The sequence below is a fragment of the Moschus berezovskii genome, chromosome 4, assembly GCF_049115385.1.
Source record: "Moschus berezovskii isolate FMDL1 chromosome 4, NW_MosBer_1.0, whole genome shotgun sequence".
NCBI lineage: Eukaryota > Metazoa > Chordata > Mammalia > Artiodactyla > Moschidae > Moschus > Moschus berezovskii.
Genome location: NC_142463.1, coordinates 28,945,371 through 28,968,155, shown reverse-complemented (window position 1 = coordinate 28,968,155; position 22,785 = coordinate 28,945,371). Strand labels below are relative to the sequence as shown.

The window sequence follows — 22,785 nt, the reverse complement described above, 5'->3', positions numbered from 1 at the left end:
ACAGACATTATTCATATGTTTTTATTTTTAATTTAAACTATTTTACTACTTACATTTGTCTACTTGCTGGTTTCTCCACCAAACCCTAAATTCCTTGAAGTCACAATCATGTCTTCTTCATTTTTGCACAGCCAGCATCAAGCACACTCAAAACATTACCCAAAGATCATACAATAAGTACAGAAACTGAAGTAAGCATTTAGAAGCTTTTACTGTAGTCTGACAAAGTACTTCCACATCTGTTGAATCTTTTTTTTTTTAGAAATAGGGCTCACACTTTGCATATTTTAATTTTATTTACCTGTTAATTTTTATTATATATAAGTATTAGTCTACAATCAATGGAGAATTTTTTTAAACTATCTGTGGTCTCTCACCACAGATAGTTTGAGAAGTACTGATATGGTAGATAACGATGTTTGCGAGAGGGAGGAAAGAAGAAAGAAGGAGATAAAATGGAAGCACTTCTCATAAAATTTAGAAGGAACATACCTATCTTTGTTGACTTTAACACTTCTCTGGAAGGTATTTTCTTCTTTAATTCTCGTAAGGCTTCCACTAGATTCTCTTTGCTTTGATCAGGAAGCTCCAACATAGTTTTCCATCTTTTTATGTCTTCTATAACCACAACTCTCTGGGAAAACGAAAAGTCATTTGGAAAATGGAAAATTTTCATTAGAAAGACATCTGACTTCACCTGAGCTAATGGGGCTCCTACTGACATATGAATTATTGATTATGACCTGAACCAAAGCACAGTATGTATGATGGCCCCAAATGATGGGTAATTGCTTAAAAGCAGCCCCTGCTTACTGCAAATCAGGAAGAGAGTTACATCTATTAGGAAAAGTGCAAGTTTTAATCTTACCATGTCAGACACCACTGGGCACTTAGCACTGAGAGGCAAAAAGTAGGAGAAGAAAAGAAAAATGATGCTGAGGTGAACCAACCCTATAGCTCACTTAAGTGTCTTAATCCATAGGGGAGAACAGAGAGCAGAGAAGTCATAAAGACATAGTTATTTCAACAATAAAAAGCACACTTCAACAGCTCCCTACTTCCTAGATGGTAAAACTCAAGCCTTCTCTTGTATGAAGAATTTTTAAAACTTCAAACACAAAAAGTTAGAGTAACTCACCACTTATCATGGAAGAGTTACATTTTGCCATTTCACATAAAACAATGAAACTGTAAAGTTCAAGTCTCCTTACACCCTTCACCCTTTAATCCCTTCCTTCCATTTCTAGAAAAAACTACCATCTTTAAAGTTGACACAAATCTTTCCATTAAGTGTAAAATATTAAGAAGGAATCCAGGTGAAAGGGAAGAGGAACGTCTTTGTACTATGTTGCACTTAAAATTATTTCCACTAATAATTTTTAAAAATAAATTGGGAGACAGAAAAATAAAAGTTGCTTTTATAATCACAAAAAATTTTTGTTTTTTGCTTTGGATCATCACACCCTGGGGTGGTGGGCCGCTTAGGGTCTGGGAAGGGGCACAGGGGCTTCTGGTACACGTCCTGTTTCTTGATCTGGATACTGGTGACACAGATGTGTTCTGTGAAAATCTTTAAGATGTACAGTCATGATGTGTCTACTTTTCTACATGCATGCGACAATTCAATAAGAAGAAACCCAAAAAAGTCTTCAGTTACCTCCCTGGGCAGGGTCTAGCCTAGCTGCCTGTGCTGGGAGAAGGGGATGTCTGGCGACTTCTCTATTTCCCCATCTTTGTTTCTCCTCCTTCCCTAGCTGTTTGTTTGCTTTAGTCTCTGATTCTTCCAGGTTTGGAACTGGGAAAAGGAGGAACAGGAACAGACAGGAAAAGCCTTACTTTTGGTTGTGATGCTATGCTCACCAGGTTGCAGTACTCTTGAGACTTGGCAGATAGTCAAAAGCTGACTCTCTCTCATGAGCTGTTTCTGTGGTTCCATGGAGGCTCCCATGGTTGAGATCTCACCTGTAGTATCCCCACAGAACTGGCAAGGTCTCTTCCAGCCAGGCACATTCAGGTCTACCCTAAGTCTCCAGCTTCTGGCAACCAGCTTCATACATTCTCTGTAGGGGTCCCATTACCCTTCCAAGGATCCTTGTGAAGCAAGCCCCTTGAATTCAACTCCAGGTTAACCAATATTTTCTCTGCTATGCCCGCATCTTTGCTCTGAAAAACTCTGAGCATAACAGCCTTCCAAATGCAACCACTTCCCTTTCAGTGGCATCAGTAAAAACCCTCTGGCTTTAGACTTTCCCAGGCACAGGGCTGGTCTCTGTCTACCAACTCCAGGAACAGAGGTCAAGTTCTCCAAAAGAAAATACACAGCTGTCCCATTTTATCCAAAGGAATTTTCATTCCTTTCTTTCTTTACCTTCAACTTTCTTTATTACCTAAGATAGGTGATAGCTTCAGGATTCCAAAACTGGTCTTCACATACTGCCTTCACAAGTTCTGCATAAATGGTCTAGAATAACTTTTGGGAACACCACTTTATACCTATTGTTTTGTCCTCAAGGCTTCCCAGGTGACGCTAGTAGTAAAGAACCCATCTGCTAGTGCAGGAGACGTAAGAGACATGGGTTCGATCCCTGGGTCAGAAAGATCCCCCGGAGGAGGGCTTGGCAATCCACTCCAGTATTCTTGCCTGGAGAATCCCATGGACATAGGAGCTCGGTAGACTACAGTCCATGGGGTCGCAAAGAGTCAGACGTGACTGAAGCGACTTGGCATGTACACACGCACACTTCGTTTTCAGTCCTTAGGAGCCCTAACCAAAATTGAGACAGAGTACTTTTCTATGACCTGTTACAATATAAAATAACATTGGTGTTAAATGGCATGAAAGACAAATAAATGAAGCTAGGTAAGGGATATTTTCAGTAGGAAGTAGATATATATATCATATTACGCAACTTGCACTTCTTATTCAATATAGTTTGACTTACCCATACTGATATGTATAAACCCAGTTGATCCATTTTGATAGTATTGAATATTATTCCATTACTTTTATATACAATGTCTCAGAATATTAAAATCTATTCCCCTAATGCATATTTAGGACTTTCTCCCCCTCATATTTTTCCTATTATAAACACTGCTTCAGTGAACTCCTGCCTATTATATATTCGTATGTCTTCTAACCTTCACTTTCAACTTTTCTGGGTCATGCTTTAATAACTTATGGCTGCTTTATCCAATCTGAAAATTTCTATTTTTTAATAGGCATGTTTAATCCATTTGCATTGATCATGATTACTGATATACTGGACATACTTTCTCTTTGCCTTTTTTCTTCCTTTATCTTTTATTTAACAGCCTGAGTTTTCTTTAATTTTGTTTTTTCTCTCATGGCTTGGAAGTTATACATTCTATTTCTATCATTTTAATGTTTGTCCCTACAATTTTTAAGATACTCAATGAAACCTATAACAAGTCTCTACATTATGGAAAACTCCTGTTAGAAATATACATGGTCTCTTTGCCTGTCCTTCAAGTCTCTTAACTTTTCTGCCATATTTCTATTTCTCGGGGATGCATTCTAGTGATTTCCTCAGATCTAGTCTCAATTCGGGCTTCCCTGGTAGCTTAGACGGTAAAGAATCTACCTGCAATGTAGGAGACCCAGGTTCAATCCCTGGGTTGAGAAGATCACCTGGAAAAGAGAATGGCTACTCCAGTATTCTTGCCTGGAGAATTTCATGGACAGGGGAGTTTGGCAGGCTACAGTCTATGGGGTCTCAAAGAGTCAGACATGACTGAGTGATTAATACTTTCACTTTTTTCAGCTTTCAATTCAGTATTTCTCTCCATAGCTATGACTTTACTTTTAACCCTTCCAACGTGCTTGTCAACAAATATGCTTTTTCATTGGACAAATTCTGTTTTTTTTCCTCTAAATCTGCCCATTTTTTTCATACTATCCTATTCTTACCATTTCTATTCCTTTCTTTATTTCTGTGAATATTTTTAACACATTTAAGATCTCTTTCAGACTGTTACCTATGTTTCCTGGAGTAGAAATTCTATTACTTAAATCTACCTGCTCATTCTCCCTCCTGGTAATTTATTTTACTGTAAGTTTTGTAAGTTTTGACCATGAGTACATTTTTAATGTTTTCCATGGGAATCCTATGTACTCTAGGTTTAGAAGTCTTAACATGGAAATCTCACCTTTGCCTTTGCCAAGGTCCTTGGATTTCCCTGGTTCTGGACCAGTTTTTATGTTAATTTTTCAGCTTTGTAAATAGCATGAAGTTAAATACATACACAGTACCAACTGTGAGGTTCTAATTTACTATGGGGGCTTCCCTGGTGGCTCAGAGGTTAAAGCATCTGCCTCCAATGCGGGAGACCCAGGTTCGATCCCTGGGTCGGGAAGATTCCCTGGAGAAGGAAACGGTAACCAACTCCAGTATTCTTGCCTGGAGAATCCCATGGACGGAGAAGCCTGGTAGGCTACAGTCCACAGGGTCGCAAAGAGTTGGACATGAGCGCCGGAACGGAACAGAATTTATTATGGGGTCAACTTTTTTTGAACCCAAACCATGATACAATCTTCATGCTGATTCCTTAGACTGGCAGATGGAATTTTTCTAGTTCATTTTTCAAAAATATGGTAGCCTTATGTTGACTTCCAGCTCCTTATCTGCTATCCTCATCTGGCCCTAAAATCCCAGCCCCCAAACTCTGTACCTGGTTTCCATAAAACTATATATAAGCATACCTTGTTTTATTGCACTTCACTTTACTGCACTTTGCAGATATTGCTTTTTTTTTTTTAACAAATTGAAGGTTTGTGGCAACCCTGCAATGAGCAAGCCTACAGATGTTATTTTTTCCAACAGATGTTCATTTCGTGTCTGTCATATTTTGATATTTCCTGCAACATTTCAAACTTTTTCCATTATTATTATATTTGTTATGACCTGTGATCAATGATCTTTGATGTTACTATTTTAATTGTTTTTTGGGGTGCCATAAACCATGCCCATATAAGACACCAAACTTAGCTGATAAATATTTTGAGTGCTCCACCAACCAGTCATTTCCCCATTTCTGTCTGCTCCTTGGGCTTCCCTATTCCCTGAGACACAGCAACATTGAAATTAGGTTAATTAACAGCCCTACAATGGCCTCTAAGTGTTCAAGTGAAAGGAAGAGTAGCTTGACTCTCACTTAAAGTCAAAAGCTAAAAATGATTAAGCTTAGTGAGGAAAATATGTTGAAAACCAAGACAGGCCAAAAGCTAGGTGTTTTGCATCAAACAGTTAACCAAGTCATAAATGCAAAGGAAAAGTTCCTGATGGAAATTAAAAGTGCTACTCCAGTGAACACACAAATGATAAGAAAGCAGAACAGACTTAATGCTGATATGATAACATTTTAGTGGTTTGCATAGATCAAACTAACTACAACATTCCCATAAGCCAAAGCCTAATCTGGAGCAAGGCGCTAATGCTCTTCAACTCTATGAAGGCTGAGAGGTGAGGAAACTGCCGAAGAAGAGTTTGAAGCCAGCAGAGGTTGGTTGATGAGGTTTAGGGGAAGAAGTTGTTTCCATAATATACAAGTGCAAAGTAAAGCAGCAAGTGCTAAGGTAGAAGCTGCAGCAAGCTATCCAGAGGATCTATCTAAGATAATTAATGAACACTAAACAACAGATTTTCAATGTAGATAGAACAGTCTCATACTGGAAGAAGATGACATCTAGAACTTGCATAGCTAGAGAGGAAAAGTCAATGCCTAACTTCAAAGTTTCTAAGAACTGGTTGACTCTCTTGTTAGGGACTAATGCAGCTGGCAACTTAAAGCAGAAGCCAATGCTCACTTGTCATTTTGAAAATCCTTGGGCCCTTAATTATGCAAATTACTCTTCCTGGGTTCTGTCAATGTAACAAAGCCTAGATGACAGCACACTTGTTTACAACACGATTTACCGAATAGTTTAGGCCCAGGGTCAAGACCTATTACTCAGAAAAAAAGATTCCTTTCAAAATATCACTACTCATTGACTAATGAACCTGTTCACTCAAGAGCTCTGACAGAGATGTACAATGAAACTAATGTTGTTTTCATGCCTGCTAATACAATGTCCATTCTGTTGCAAGGAGTAATTTTGACTTTCAAGTCCTAGAAATATATTTCTAGGATACATACATAGATAAATACATTAGAGATAAATTTCATAAGGCTATAGCTACCATAGATAGTGATTTTTCTGGTGGCAAAGTAAATTGAAAATCTTCTGGAAAGAATTCATCATTCCAGATGCAGTTAAGAATATTCATGATTCGCTCAGTCGCTGCCGCTGTCTATTCCTGTGGCCTCTCGCTGAAGCTGAATCGCCAAGATGTCGCTTTCTAATAAGCTGACTCTGGACAAGCTGATGTGAAGGGGAAGCGGGTCGTCATGAGAGTAGACTTCAATGTTCCTATGAAGAACAACCAGATAACAAACAACCAGAGGATCAAGGCTGCTGTTCCAAGCATCAAATACTGCTTGGACAATGGAGCCAAGTCAGTTGTTCTTATGAGCCACCTGGGCCGGCCTGATGGTGTCCCATGCCTGATAAGTACTCCTTGCAGCCAGTTGCTGTAGAACTCAAATCTCTGCTGGGCAAAGATGTTTTGTTCTTGAAGGACTGTGTGGGCCCAGAAGTGGAAAAGGCTTGTGCTGACCCAGCTGCTGGGTCTGTCATCCTGCTGGAGAACCTTCGTTTTCATTTGGAGGAAGAAGGGAAGGGAAAAGATGCTTCTGGGAACAAGGTTAAAGCTGAGCCAACCAAAATAGAAGCCTTCAGAGCTTCACTTTCTAAGCTAGGGGATGTTTATGTCAATGATGCTTTTGGAACTGCTCACCGAGCCCACAGCTCCATGGTAGGAGTAAATCTGTCAAAGAAGGCTGGAGGTTTTTTGATGAAGAAGGAGCTGAACTACTTTGCCAAGGCCTTGGAGAGCCCTGAGCGACCCTTCCTGGCCATCCTGGGCGAAGCTAAAGTTGCAGACAAGATCCAGCTGATCAATAATATGCTGGACAAAGTCAATGAAATGATTATTGGTGGTGGAATGGCCTTTACCTTCCTTAAGGTGCTCAACAACATGGAGATTGGCACTTCTCTGTTTGAAGAAGAGAGATCCAAGATTGTGAAAGACCTGATGTCCAAAGCTGACAAGAATGGCGTGAAGATTACTTTGCCTGTTGACTTTGTCACTGCTGATAAGTTTGATGAGAATGCTAAGACTGGCCAAGCCACCGTGGCTTCTGGCATACCTGCTGGCTGGATGGGCTTGGACTGTGGTCCTGAGAGCAGTAAGAGGTATGCTGAGGCTGTTGCTCGGGCTAAGCAGATCGTGTGGAATGGACCTGTGGGTGTATTTGAATGGGAAGCTTTTGCCCGAGGAACCAAAGCCCTTATGGATGAGGTGGTGAAAGCCACTTCCAGGGGCTGCATCACCATCATAGGTGGTGGAGACACTGCTACTTGCTGTGCCAAATGGAACACGGAGGATAAAGTCAGTCATGTGAGCACTGGGGGTGGTGCCAGTTTAGAGATCTTGGAAGGTAAAGTCCTTCCTGGAGTGGATGCTCTCAGCAGTGTTTAGTACCTTTCTGCCTTCTGGTTCCTGTGCATAGCCCCTAAGTAAACACAGCACTGTCTGCATCTCCACTTGGCATTAGCTAATGTCTTCCCCCTTGTCAAGAATCAGCTAGTAGCCAAGAGATGTAGTGCCAGGAACCCTCAAACAGTTGCAGAACATCTCAGCTCATCTTTGCTGTACCTGGGAATTGCCTACATTCTTCAAGATCCCATTTGAATTTCTTAGAGACTAAATCATTGTGCATTCTAGAGTACAGATATTTATATTATACCTGTTAAAAGAAAGTGGGCTGTGTTAGCTTAATTCTCTTTCTGAAGTAGCTTATTCTGATTAGCTTTGTCATTGTTTCACCACTCAGCATGGAAACAAGATGAAATTCCAATTATTGGTACAGAGGGAGATGAAGTTGGTGATATATTAAATAAATAAAAAGATCTATTGAAACTGGAAAAAAAAAGAATATTCATGATTCATGAGATTAAGTCAAAATATCAACATTAACTGGAATTTGGAAAAAGCTGATTCCAAACTTCATGGATGACTTTGAGGGGTTCCAAACTTCAGTGAAAGAAGTAACTGCAGATGTGGTGGAAAGTGCAAGAGAACTAGAATTATGAGTGGAGTTGAGGGTATGACTGAATTGCTGCAATCCCATGACTAAACTTTAATAGATAAGGAGTTACTTCTTATGGATAAGCAAAGACGGTTTCTTGAGATGGAATCTACTCCTGGTGAAAATGCTGTGAAGTCTGTTGAAATGACAAGGAAGGATGTAGAATATCAGATACACTTAGCTGATAAAGCAGCAGCAGAGTCTGGTAGGATTGGCTTCAATTTTGAAAGTTCTACTGTGAGTAAAATGCTATCAAACAGCATTGCATACTATAGAGAAATCATTCATGAAAGGAAGGGTCAACTGATATGGCAAACTTCACTGTTTTAAGAAACTGCCGCAGCCACCCTAAACTTTAGCACCCACCATCCTAATCAGTCAGCAGCCATAACATCTAGGCAAGACCTTCCAAAAGGCAAGACCCAGCAAAAAGATTCCAACTCACCGAAGGCTCAGATGATGGCTAGCATTTTTTACCAATAAAATATTTTTAAATTAAGGTATGTACATGTTTTTAGACATAACGCTATTGCACACTTAACAGATTATACAGTATAGTTCAAACATAACTTTTGTATTAACTGGGAAACCAAAAAAATTCACTTTATTGCAGTGGTCTGGAACCAAACCTGAAATATCTCTAAGGTATGCCTGTACCTTCAGCTCCCACTTACAGCTCTGCATTTGGATTTCCTCTCTCTTCCTGGCACCTGAGGGTTTCTCTTTTTTCTTTTCAAGCTCAGCTCTGTTCTGGAGACTTTTTGCTGGTGGTTTTTTTTTTTTTGGAAGCACAATGTGGCATGTGTGATCTTAGTTCCTAACCAGGGATCAAACCTGGGCCCCTGCAATAGAGTCTTAATTGCTGTACTGCCAGGGTAATTCCTGTATTGGAGATTTTTTATTGAGCATTTCTACATGGCTGATATGAGGTTGGGGGTTCCACATCAGATTATTTCAACATATGGAACTAGAGACGTTTAAGCTCTTTAGCATGGCATAAAAGGCCTTACATGACCTGGCTCCTGACATCATTTTTAGCCTCACCACTGGCTCAACATACATCAAACAATTTGAAACTGCCTAAACAAATCACAGTATTTGACATCCTCTGCCTGGGATGCTCTTTCTCTGCCTGAACCACATGATAAACATCTGTTTATTCTTTAAGACATTAAAGAATCAACTACTATACAAAGACTTTCTTGCCTCTCTCCAACCACATTTAACCAAACTCCCATGGAATCTGCAAAGACATCAATTACTGCATATGTGTTTTCTGCAAATACTTATCTACAAGGCTGTCTTCTCCACTAGACTATGAACAAGTCGAGGGCCAGAACAATTTATTTCTCTATCCTCAGTGCACAGTAGATATAAGAAGTTAAGTCGCTTAGTTGTGTCCAACTCTTTGCGACCCCATGGACTGTAGCCCACAAGGCTCCTCCATCCATGGAATTTTCTAGGCAAGAGTAATGGAGTAGGCCATTTCCTTCTCCAGGGGATCAGCAGATGTAACTGAACAGTTATTTCTACCCTCAAAGACTAAGTATAGTAGTCTTGAGATCTGAAATATTAGACCAAAATAGAAAAATACAGCAATTAGTTCCAGAGAAGAATTCCACATACTGACAAAGAACGCTTCTCTATTTCTGTCCAAATATGAGCCCCAAAATAGATACTGCAAGTTCTTATCTGAAACATTTAGAGGAAAAAAAGGAAAGTGGACGTGAGATACCAGTGGGAAAGCTACTATGAGTAGTGCAATGGTTACTGCCAGAAAGAAAAGGTGCTTCCAAAATCCCATTTGGTCCTATAGTTGTGGATGGCTGAAATATAAGGTTTGATAAAACCAATGAGGGAAAATGCTCCACTCACAAGCAATAACATGGGCACCATTCCACTGGTGGGGGCAGGGACAATATTGGCCAGTCAGTCCTACAAGGGGAGTGAATACTTACAGAGCATTCTTAAGTGCAGAACCTAAAATTATAGGCATATTTCAGAATCTTTCAATTTAAAAAATCTCCTATTGCAACCAACAGAAGAAATCACTTTCCCTTAGGGAGTAAGAAGAGATTTAACCAAATTAACCTTTACTATTCAAATGCACACCACATGAGCTCTATGAGTAGCACTTTCATTGAATGTGATAAGGCTATGGCAAAATTACTTCTAATATGCTGATAACAGAAGTACAATGGTCCTAATATCCCAAGATTTTTATACCTCCTTTGCTGGCATTCAGAAACCTCGATTTTTTTTAGTTCTCCCTATAGGAGGCATACTGTGGAACCAGATTGTCTAGTTCAAATCCCAGCTCCACCACTGAGAGCTTCATGACTTTGGACAAGCTACTTAATCTCTCTGTGCTTTAGATTTTTTTCATCTGTAAAATATAAATGATAAAAGCATCCATTTCACAGTGTTATTATTAGAATTTAGAGTTAGAATTATGTGTAAAGCACTTAGCACAATGCCTGGCCCACAGAAATAGGCTCAATAAATGTAAGCAGTAATCATTACTATCATCATCACCATCACCACCATCATTCTCAGCTCTAGGTTTACTACACAAGCCTCTTTTTTCCCATATAAGAAAAGAGAGAACTACTTATTAGTTTTTATTTTGTGCCAGGAACAATGTTTAGCCCTTTCAACATGCATTTATTTATTTAGCCCTCATAACAACCCTGCAGGTGAGATACTATTTCTGATGTTACTGATAACGAAATTGAGGCTTGAACATTCACCAAATTCTTAGCATTAAAACATAATGGTGGTGTGTGGGAAGAGTCACTTGGCAAAACGTGGATCTAGCTAACTCTCTAGAATTCAAATTTAACTTGTTTTAAATTTGTACTGTGCACACAGGAAAGGAAGCACGCGTGCATGCATAAAGGAAAGGGAACAGTAGGTACAACTTACTGAATGGCTGCTGCTGCTAAGTCACTTCAGTCGTGTCCGACTCTGTGGGACCCCATAGACGGAAGCCCACCAGGCTCCCCTGTCCCTGGGATTCTCCAGGCAGGAACACTGGAGTGGGTTGCCATTTCCTTCTCCAATGTGTGAAAGTGAAAAGTGAAAGTGAAGTCGCTTAGTCATGTTAGACTCTTAGCGACCCCATGGACTGCAGCCTACCAGGCTCCTCCATCCATGGGATTTTCTAGGCAAGAGTACTGGAGTGGCTTGCCACTGCCTTCTCCTATTGAATGGCTAGACGTCACTAACTTCCCTCTACCTAGCCAAATCCTTCCATCTATTTAAGGTACTCTAACCCCTAAAACTGTACATGGAACAACAGACTGGTTCCAAATAGGAAAAGGAGTACGTCAAGGCTGTATATTGTCACCTTGCTTATTTAACTTATATGCAGAGTACATCATGAGGAACACAGGGCTGGAAGAAGCACAAGCTGGAATCAAGATTGCTGGGAGAAATATCAGTAACCTCAGATATGCAGATGACACCACCCTTATGGCAGAAAGTGAAGAGGAACTCAAAAGCCTCTTGATGAAGGTGAAAGAGGAGAGTGAAAAGGTTGGCTTGAAGCTCAACATTCAGAAAACGAAGATCATGGCATCTGGTCCCATCACTTCATGGGAAATAGATGGGGAAACAGTGGAAACAGTGTCAGACTTCAATTTTTGGGGCTCCAAAATCACTGTAGATGCTGATTGCAGCCAGGAAATTAAAAGACGCTTACTCCTTGGAAGGAAAGTTATGACCAACCTAAATAGCATATTAAAAAGCAGAGACATTGCTTTGCCAACCAAGGTCCGTCTAGTCAAGGCTATGGTTTTTCCAGTGGTCATGTATGGATGTGAGAGTTGGACTGTGAAGAAAGCTGATCGCCGAAGAATTGATGCTTTTGAACTGTGGTGCTGGAGAACACTCTTGAGAGTCCCTTGGACTACAAGGAGATCCAACCAGTCCATTCTAAAGGAGATCAATCCTGGGTGTTCATTGGAAGGACTGATGCTAAAGCTGAAACTCCAATACTTTGGCCACCTCATGCGGCGAGTTGACTCACTGGAAAAGACTCTGATGCTGGGAAAGGTTGGGGGCGGGAGGAGAAGGGGACAACAGAGAATGAGATGGCTGGATGGCATCACTGACTCTATGGACATGAGTTTGAGTGAACTCCGGGAGTTGGTGATGGACAGGGAGGCCTGGCGTGCTGTGATTCATGGGGTCGCAAAGAGTCGGACACGACTGAGTGACTGAACTGAACTGAACTGAACCCCTAAAACCGCAGACAGCAATGGCAAGCCACTCCAGTACTCTTGCCTAGAAAATCCCATGGATGGAGGAGCCTGGTAGGCTGCAGTCCGTGGGGTCGCTATGGGTCGGACACGACTGAGCGACTTCACTTTCACACACTGCGAAGGAAATGGCAACCCACTCCAGTGTTCTTGCCTGGAGAATCCCAGGGACGGGGGAGCCTGGTGGGCTTCCGTCTATGGGGTCACACAGAGTCGGACACGACTGAAGTGACTTAGCAGCAGCAGCAACCCCTAAAACAGACGCTGAGATCTCTCCTAACTCTTGACCCTTACTGTCTAAACAACAATTTTGTAATGGAGCACATATGATTTTGTATCATTACTTATTAATTTCTTATGATGTCCTAAGAAGAAGTCCCATAAAGGATAATACTTTTATCTTAAATTTTTCTTATCTTCTTTAGAGTACCTAGCATAGAACTGAGTATAAAGCTGTTTCACAATAGCATTTGTGGAGTAACTTACTGTCCAGACCCACCAAGAACATCCCCAAGTAATAATGATTGTTTACTCAATAAATTTTTACATACAATGTAGCAGGCCCTGTGTTAGGGCCTAGAGCAGAATCAGAACACAGTAAGATACTGCAGTCAAAGTCCTAATAATTCATGATAGACTGGGGAAACTACAGGTAATCAGGCAATTACAATACAGTAAGGTAAGTGCTAAAACAGATATTTGAACTAAGTGCTAAGAGAATATCAAAGAGGGAAAGATTAAACTCCCCAGAAAGCATTTCAGCATTCACTTTTTTAACAAGTATTTACTAACCACTTAATATGTGCTGAACACTGTCTTAGGTCCAAGGGTAGAAAGGTAAATAAAATGCCCAAGGTCCCTGTATTTATGAAGCTTATAATCTAAGATTCACTTGAGTGGGTTGACAAATGAGTAGGAATTCACTCTGTAAAAGATGCAGGAAAGGGGATCAACATCAAGTCAAAGGCCTGGAGACATGAAAGAGAGGAGCTTAGAAAAAGAAGAGCAAGAAGTGAGGCGTGGCTGGAATGCATTCCTGTTAAAGGGGAGCTATAAGAGATAAGGTGAGTTATTCAGCCATTAAAAAGAATACATTTGAATCAGTTCTAATGAGGTGGATGAAACTGGAGCCTATTATACAGAGTGAAGTAAGCCAGAAAGAAAAACACCAATACAGTATACTAACGCATATATATGGAATTTAGAAAGATGCAAATGATAACCCTGTATACGAGACAGCAAAAAAGACACAGATGTATAGAACAGTCTTTGGGACTCTGTGGGAGAGGGTGAGGGTGGGATGATTTGGGAGAATGGCATTGAAACACGTATGTTGTCATATGTGAAACGAATCACTAGTTCAGGGTCGATGCATGTTATAGGATGCTCGGGGCTGGCATGCGGGGATGACCCAGAGGGAGGATAAAGGGAGGAGGGAGGATAAAGGGAGGAGGGAGGTGGGAGGGGGGTTCAGGAGGGGGAACTTATGTAAACCCGGGGCGAATTCATGTCAATGTATGGCAAAACCAACCAATATAATATTGTAAAATAATTTACCTCCAATAAAAAATAATTACCAAAAAAAAAAAAAGAGATAAGGTGAGATGGCACCTCAGACAGAACAGAAGAGAAAGGGTCTCATATGCCAAGTCCAGGCTTTTAGAGTTTTAGCTCATTTGGTCATTCAGAAAAATGCACCACGGCCTTCTATATGCCAAGTCCCATGACAGCTACTAGGGTCACAAAAAAACATTAAGACATAGTCTTTCCAGATGCTGAGAGTATACCAGGACACATGCATGGAAAGGAACACGTTTCCATCACAATACTGTAAAGTAATTATCCTCCAATTAAAAAAAGAAAAACACCTTTTACATAGCACAAGTACAAGAAGTGTACTTGTACTTGGGGCACGTTAAAAAAAGGGATAGCTTAGAGAAGGCAGTCATTAGATTGGCTCTGTATTTGGGGGACAGAGGGTAGCTAGGAAAGACCTTATAATAGAGGAGACTCTTTACTAGGTCACGGGACAAAGGATTTCATAAAGTAGCTGATAACAACAAACACTTACATAGTACTTAGTCCTAGCCAGGTTCTGCTCCAAGCACTTTACATATATTGACTCATTCAAACTTTGCAATGAGCTTACTATGTAGATGGGGCTTCCCTGATAGCTCCGTTGGTAAAGAATCCATCTGCAATGCAGGAGACCCTGGTTTGATTCCTGGGTCGGGAAACTCCGCTGGAGAAGGGATAAGCTACCCACTCCAGTATCCTTGGGCTTCTCTTGTGGTTAAGCTGGTAAAGAATCTGCCTGCAACGCGGGAGACCTGGGTTTGATTCCTGTGTTGGGAAGATTCCTTGGAGAAGGGAAAGGCTACCCACTCTGGTATTCTGACCTGGAGACTTCCAAGGACTGTATAGTCCATGGGGTCACAAAGAGTCGGACACGACTGAGCAACTTTCACTTCAGTTCTTGGTGACCCCATGGACTGCAGCATGCCAGGCTTCCTGTCCATCACCAACTGCCAGAGCTTACTCAAACTCATGTCCATCGAGCCGGTGATGCCATACAGCCATCTCATCTTCCGTCATCTTTTTCTCCTCCCATCTTCAATCTTTTCCAGCATCAGGGTCTTTTCAAATGAGTCAGCTCTTTGAATCAGGTGGCCAAAGAACTGAAGTTTCAGCTTCAGCATCAGTCCTTCCAATGAATATTCAGGACTGATTTCCTTTAGGATGGACTGGTTGTATCTCCTTGCAGTCCAAGGGACTCTCAGGAGTCTTCTCCAACACCACAGTTCAAAAGCATCAATTCTTCAGTGCTCAGCTTTCTTTATAGTTCAACTCTCACATCCATACATGATTACTGGAAAAACCGTAGCTTTGACTAGATGGACCTTTGTTGGAAAAGTAATGTCTCTGCTTTTTAATATGCTAAGTTGGTCATAACTTTTCTTCCAAGGAGCAAGTATCTTTTAATTCATGGCTGCAGTCACCATCTGCAGTGATTTTGGAGCCCTCAAAAATAAAGTCTGTCACTGTTTCCATTGTTTCCCCATCTATTTGCCATGACGTGATGGGACCAGATGCTATGACCTTAGTTTTCTGAATGTTGAGTTTTAAGCCAAATTTTTCACTCTCCTCTTTCACTTTCATCAAGAGGCTCATTAGGTCTTCTTCACTTTCTGTCATAAGGGTGGTCATCTGCATATCTGAGGTTGTTGATATTTCTCCCGGCAATTTTGATTCCAGCTTGTGCAACATCCAGCCCGGCATTTCACATGATGTACTCTGCATGTAAGTTAAATAAGCAGGGTGACAATATATAGTCTTGACATACTCCTTTCCTGATTTGGAACCAGTCTATTGTTCCATGTCCAGTTCTAACTGTTGCTTCTTGAGTTGCATACAGACTTCTCAGGAGGCAGGTCAGGTGGTCTGGTATTCTCATTTCTTGAAGAATTTTCCACAGTTTATTGTGATCCACACACTCAAAGGCTTTGGCATAGTCAATAAAGCAGATGTTTTTCTGGAACTCTCTTGCTTTTTCAATGATCCAGCAGATGTTGGCAATTTGATCTCTGGTTCCTCTGCCTTTTCCAAATCCAACTTGAACATCTGGAAGTTCATGGTTCACATACTATTGAAGCCTGGCTTGGAGAATTTTGAGCATTACTTTGCTAGCATGTGAGATAAATGCAATTGTGAGGTAGCTTGAGCATTCTTTGGCATTGCCTTTCTTTGGGATTGGAGTGAACTGCTGAGTTTTCCAGATTTGCTCGCATATTGAGTGCAGCACTTTCACAGCATCATCTTTGAAGATTTGAAATAGCTCAACTGGAATTCCATCACCTCCACTAGCTTTGTTCATAGTGATGCTTCCTAAGGCCCACCTGACTTTGCATTCCAGGATGTCTGGCTCTAAGTGAGTGATCACACCATTATGGTTATCTGGATCATGAAGATCTTTTTTATATAGTTCTTCAGTGTATTCTTGCCACCTCTTCTTAATACCTTCTGTTTCTGTCCTTTATTGTGCCCATCTTTGCATGAAATGTTCCCTTGGTATCTCTAATTTTCTTGAAGAGATCTCTAGCCTTTCCCATTCTATTGTTTCCCTCTTTGCACTGATCACTGAGGAAGTGAGGAAGGCTTTCTTATCTCTCCTTGCTATTCTTTGGAACTCTGCATTCAAATGGGTATATCTTTCCTTTTCTCCTTGCCTTTCGCTTCTCTTCTCAGCTATTTGTAAGACCTCTTCAGACAACCATTTTGCCTTTTTGCATTTCTTTTTCTTGGGGATGGTCCCGATCCCTGCCTCCTGTACAATGTCATGAACCTCTGTCCATAGTTCTTCAGGCAATCTATCAGAATCTAATCCCTTGAATCTATTTGTCACTTCCACTGTATAATCCTAAGGGATCTGATTTAGGTCATACCCGAACGATCTAGTGGTCTTCCCTATTTTCTTCAATTTAAGTCTGAATTTGACAATAATGAGTTCATGATCTGAGCCACAGTCAGCTCCCAGCCTTGTTTTTGCTGACTGTATAGAGCTTCTCCATCTTTGGCTGCAAAGAATATAATCAATCTGATTTCGGTATTGACCATCTGGTGATGTCCATGTGTAGAGTCTTCTCTGGTGTTGTTGGAAGAGGGTGTTTGTAATGACCAGTGCATTCTCTTGGCAAAACTCTGTTAGCTTTTGCCCTGCTTTGTTTTGTACTCCAGGGCCAAATTTGCCTGTTACTCCAGGTATCTCCTGACTTCCTACTTGTGCATTCCAGTCCCCAAAGATGAAAAGGACATCTTTTTTGGGTGTTAGTTCTAGAAGGTCTTGTAGGTCTTCATAGAACCGTTCAACCTCAGCTTCTTCGGCATTACTGGTCGGAGCACAGACTTGGATTACTGTGATATTGAATGGTTTGCCTTGGAAATGGACAGAGATCATTCTGTCATTTTTGAGTTTGCACCCAAGTACTGCATTTCAGACTATTTTGTTGACTATTATGGCTACTCCATTTTTTTCTAAGGGATTCTTGCCCACAGTCATAGATATAATGGTCATGAGTTAAATTCACCCATCCCAGTATATTTTAGTTCGCTGATTCCTAAAATGTTGATGTTCACTCTTGCCATCTCCTGTTTGACCCACTTCCAATTTGCCTTGATTCATGGACCCAACATTCCAGGTTCCTATGCAATATTGCTCTTTATAGCATTGGACTTTATTTCCATCACCAATCACATTCAAAACTGGGTGTTGTTTTTGCTTTGGTTCCATCTCTCCATTCTTTCTGTAGTTATTTCTCCACTAATCTCCAGTAGCATATTGGGCACCTACAGTCCTGGAGAGTTCATCTCTCAGTGTCCTATCTTTTTGCCTTTTCATACTGTTCATGGGGTTCTCAAGGCAAGAATACTGAAGTGGTTTGCCATTCCCTTCTCCAGTGGACCACATTTTGTCAGAACTATCCACCATGATGTTGGGTGGCCCTACATGGCATGACTCATAGTTTCATTGAGTTAGACAAGGCTGGGGTCCATGTGATCAGGTTGGTAAGTTTTCTGTGAAATTGATTTTCATTCTGTCTGCCCTCTAATGGAGAAGGATATGAGGCTTATTTTAGGTTATTATAAAATAATGGCTAGAATTCCCTGTGCTATACAGTATATCCTAGTTGCTGATCTATTTATATGGGCTTCCCTGGTGGCTCAGCTGGTAAAGAATCTGCCTAAAATGCGGGAAACCTGCGTTCAATCCCTGGGTTGGGAAGATGCTCTGAAGAAGGGAATGGCTACCCACTCCAGTATTCTGGCCTAGAGAATTCCATATAGATTATTATAAAATAAAATAATGACTTTCACCTCACACTTCATTTATTAAATAGATATTATTATTAATCCCATTTTACAGATAAGGAAAGACACAGAGAGATTAACTTGCCCAAGGTCACACAGGTAGTTTAAGTGGCAGAGCTGGAATTTTAACATGGGCAGTTTGGCTCCAGAGTCTGTGTTAATTACCACACCATACTGCCTCTAAGACAAGAGAAAAAAGCCATTCAAGGAAAACAGAACAGCATATGCAAAGGTACAGAGGTATGAAAGAACACATCTTTGAGAAACTGTGAGTGGTTGACACTGGACGGAAGGTAATAAGAAGAGCAGCAGGGCAGGCAGGTACCAGGTCACAGAGGGCCTTTGGTGTCATGTAAAGAAATGTCTTTATCGAAAGGTGATTTGAAAGCACTGAGGGAAGGGTTTCCTTTGACAAGGAGGTGATCTGAGTAGATTTTTTTTTTTTAAGCCTTATATCTCTGACTTAAGTGTGGAGGTTGTAATGATAGGGGATGCCAAAGTCAGGGAGACAAAGTTAACAGACCACAGAACAGCTCTAAATTAAAAAAGATTTTGAAATTTAAAGAGACAGATGTAAGGGCAGAAAGGATTTTTAGGAGACAAAACTGAAAATTGGATATAAGGAAGAAGAATTAAGGGTGGTTTCTAAATTTCTAGTCCCAGTTACTTGGTATATGGATAAAATAAATATGGGAGGTTTGGAAGAAAAGCCATTGCACTGAAGGAGAAGGTTACTTCATATGCCTATTGTTTATTCTGACTCCACAATCTTCACATGACTTATTCTCATCATCACACACACTGATTCTCAACTGGGGCCCACCTGGGGACACCAAGGGCAGAAGGGACAGGTGAAGGTATATTAGAATCTTGGTGTTTGTATGTTGAGTGTACATGTAGGTCAATTACTACTATCCCTTTTTTTCTTCCAGTCTGATACCACAGTCCTGCCCACCACTGTCTCTGAGAATTATATACAGCAGTGACTATATACAATATACAGTCTATAATTATTCGTGGATACTCTGACCAAACAGTTGAAACACTTCAATGTGTTCTAGGAATTCACAAAACTTCAAAACTAGGGGGGATTTTAAAGATCATCTTGAGCTTAGTAGGTCTCAACTAAGGGCTACTTGTAAATACGTGAGGGCATTTTTGGTCATCACAATGGGAGGTGCTACTGGCATTTAGTGTCTGAGGGCCAGAGATGCTCAACTTTGTAAAACTCACAGGACAGTTTCAAATGATGAAGAATTATCTTGCCCGAAAGGACAACAGTGTTTGTTTGAAGAAACTCTGACATAGGTCAACTACCCATTTCCTAGATAAGGACAAAGTGAGATCCCAGTTTAGAAAATGACTTGCTAAAGATCACCCAGCTGCACAGGAGGGCCTAGAACCCAGGGTTTTTGTTTACACTTCCCTATATTGCTTTCTAATCTGGGTCTGGTAAACCTGTGGTATATCTAAAAGTCCAACGGAGTACTTACGTCAAGTACTCAGAAGACCCCCAACACCATCAGTCTTTGTAAATTTTTCTCTAGCCCCTGATCCCACTCTCTTCAGAGACCTAGGCCAGAGGTGCAAGTTTGGCAGTCATCAGCATGTCAAGCCTTAAGATAAATAAGATTACCTTGGACAAATACATAAAATGTGACAAAGCTCTGCAGAGCACAAACATTAGCAGTCTAATGGAGGAAAGAGGAAGCAAAAAAGGAAATCAGAAAGAAAAAGTCCGTAATGTAGAAAGAGAGGTTCAAGATGACAAAGGGAACTAACTGCAAGCAGTTTTCTGCTTGTTTTTAGTGAAGTAACTTGTTGCTGTTCAGTCACTAAGCCATGCCCAACTCTTTGCGACCCCATGAACTGCAGCACTTCAGGCTCCCCTGTCCTTCACTATTAAGTGAAACAATAATTACCATTAATTGGGTTCTTACATTCATTGATTCACTGTTGGTTGTCTATACTGTATTCATGATGCCTTGCCTCTTCCTTGCCATCATAAGTCAGACAGTTTGCGGCTGCAAAGAGTCCAATTTAACAGTCTCTTTTTCAGTCTCAGCTGTGGCTGTGAAGGCCACGTGATACAGTTCCACTCAATATGATATGAGGGGTGGTATCACCACCCAATCTTACTGAGTTTGTACAAGGTACACGAATCATATTTGGTACTTGAACATTCCATTTAATAGACAAGAACCTTTTGGAAAAGAAGAATAACTTAAGAGGATGTATCCTACCAGTTAGTGAAACATACCACAAAGCTAAAGTAATTAGAAGGCTGTAACAAAGGACTGCATGGAGAAGGAAATGGCAACCCACTCCAGTGTTCTTGCCTGGAGAATCCCAGGGACGGGGGAGCCTGGTGGGCTGCCATCTATGGGGTCACACAGAGTCGGACACGACTGAAGTGACTTAGCAGCAGCAGCAGCAACAAAGGACTGCAAGGAGATCCAACCAGTCCATTCTGGGGGAAATCAATCCGGGGTGTTCATTGGAAGGACTGATGCTAAAGCTGAAACTCCAATACTTTGGCCACCTCATGCGGCGAGTTGACTCACTGGAAAAGACTCTGATGCTGGGAAGGACTGGGGGCGGGAGGAGAAGGGGACAACAGAGAATGAGATGGCTGGATGGCATCACTGACTCGATGGACATGAGTTTGAGTGAACTCCGGGAGTTGGTGATGGACGGGGAGGTCTGGCGTGCTGCGATTCATGGGGTCGCAAAGAGTCAGACACGACTGAGCGACTGAACTGAACTGAATTGAACAAAGGTCCAGAAATTGATAAATAGGGTATGGGGGAAACAAATTTGGAGCAGTCAGGAACACGGTTGGGAGGAAGCACAGAAATTAGGAATTCATAGGTCTTCCATAGTAGAACTCCTCCAGACCCCCTCGCCATCCCAGTCCTTTGTACATTTTCTCCCCGGATCCCCTCTCACCTTCAGAGATTCAATGGTGGCCTGCTTGTAAATCTTTCCTCCAGGATCTTTCTTCTGAGGACTATTCTGAATTCTGGGTGTTCGAATGACGAATTTATCCATTCCTAGGGGACTCCAACTACCTTCACGTGCTTGTACCGTGTTCTGCTCAACAAAGAGGGCAGGTTCTAAAATGTCATCAAAACTTCAGTGATGTGTGCTCCCTAAAGTGACATAATTGGGTTCTACATACTCTGGAAGCGTTCTTGAATTATTAGGACTCTTGGGTGGTATTTAAAATAAGATTTCCTCTTAAAAACGAAACATCTTCCGAAAAACTGAAAATTGTATACAACGATCGGTTTACTTCCTGAAGAAATGGCAACCCACTCCAGTGTTCTTGCCTGGAGAATCCCAGGGATGGCGGAGCCTGGTCGGCTGCAGTCTATGGGGTCGCACAGAGTCGGACACGACTGAAGCGACTTAGCAGCAACAGCAGCAGCAGGTGGCATCACCGACTCGATGGACATGAGTTTGAGTGAACTCCAGGAGTTGGTGATGGAAAGGGAGGCCTGGCGTGCTGTGATTCATGGGGTCGCAGAGTCGGACACGACTGAGCGACTGAACTGAACTGAGGTGGCTCAGACGGTAAAGTGTCTGTCTACAATGCAGGAGACCCGGGTTCGATCCCTGGGTTGGGAAGATCCCCTGGAGAAGGAAATGGCAATCCACTCCAGTACTATTGCCTGGAAAATCCCATGGACAGAGGAGCCTGGTAGGCTACAGTCCACGATGTCGCAAAGAGTCGGACACGACTGAGCGACTTCACTTCACCTAGCTTTCCGAAGCACACACTGTAAAGGGGCTACCAGTAGAGGGCCAGGCGTTGAACCTGGTGACTTCTAAAGCCTCTTCCATTTTAGGTTGCGTTGTGGTAGGGTTAGCTTTCCCCCAGGTTCACTGAAGCTCTCTTAACAACTACCCTACCAAAGCCACAACCCCAAGGGTTCCCCTTGTAACCAATATCCAACAACCTCCTCCAGATCTCAGCAGGGTCCTCACAACAACCAATCATCTCCAGGAACTGCTCCACGGTCAAAGGACCCTAAAGACTGTCCTGCTCTAATCCCATAGCAACGGGAGACAGCACCTTCCTCTGCCTTCAGCACTCAGGAGCCCAGGAAGGGGAAGGCTAGCGATGGCACGTGAGACCCACCAGGAAAAGCAGCCCTGCCAAGCAGTTGGGCCTCTCCGGCACGCACCCTCTGAGGGCCCAAGCCTGGACCTTAGGGGGTCCGAACACCTTTCAGGGTTGGCAGTTCCTCGGTAAAAGCTCCACCAGCTAGCTGAAGTCCGAGTCCAGTCAGCGAGGGGCGGGGTGAACCAAACCACATTCCCCAGAATACACCGCGAATGGGCCGACTCTGGAGCGTCTAGGGCAGCTGGTAGTTCCCCGAGACCAAGTTCCCCAACCACCGTGCGCCTCCCGCTTGAAGAGAACTACATGCCCCAGCATGCC

At 41.9% G+C, this 22,785-nt stretch overlaps 1 protein-coding gene and 1 pseudogene across 1 annotated transcript in view; one reads left to right on the top strand and one right to left on the bottom strand.

The window, feature by feature from the left end:
• The window catches only part of TCEANC2 (transcription elongation factor A N-terminal and central domain containing 2), a 67,061-nt gene extending 44,388 nt beyond the window's left edge, over window positions 1-22,673 (bottom strand). The window contains exons 1-3 of the mRNA XM_088835325.1: window positions 22,483-22,673; window positions 21,288-21,431; window positions 493-634 (exon numbers count right to left, since the gene is read on the bottom strand). Coding sequence (XP_088691451.1) covers window positions 493-634; window positions 21,288-21,389 — 244 coding nt within the window. The 5' untranslated portion in view covers window positions 21,390-21,431; window positions 22,483-22,673. The remainder of the gene's footprint in view (window positions 1-492; window positions 635-21,287; window positions 21,432-22,482) is intronic.
• LOC129541578 (phosphoglycerate kinase 1 pseudogene) lies at window positions 6,335-7,926 on the top strand (annotated as a pseudogene).
• Window positions 22,674-22,785: the final 112 nt, after the last annotated feature.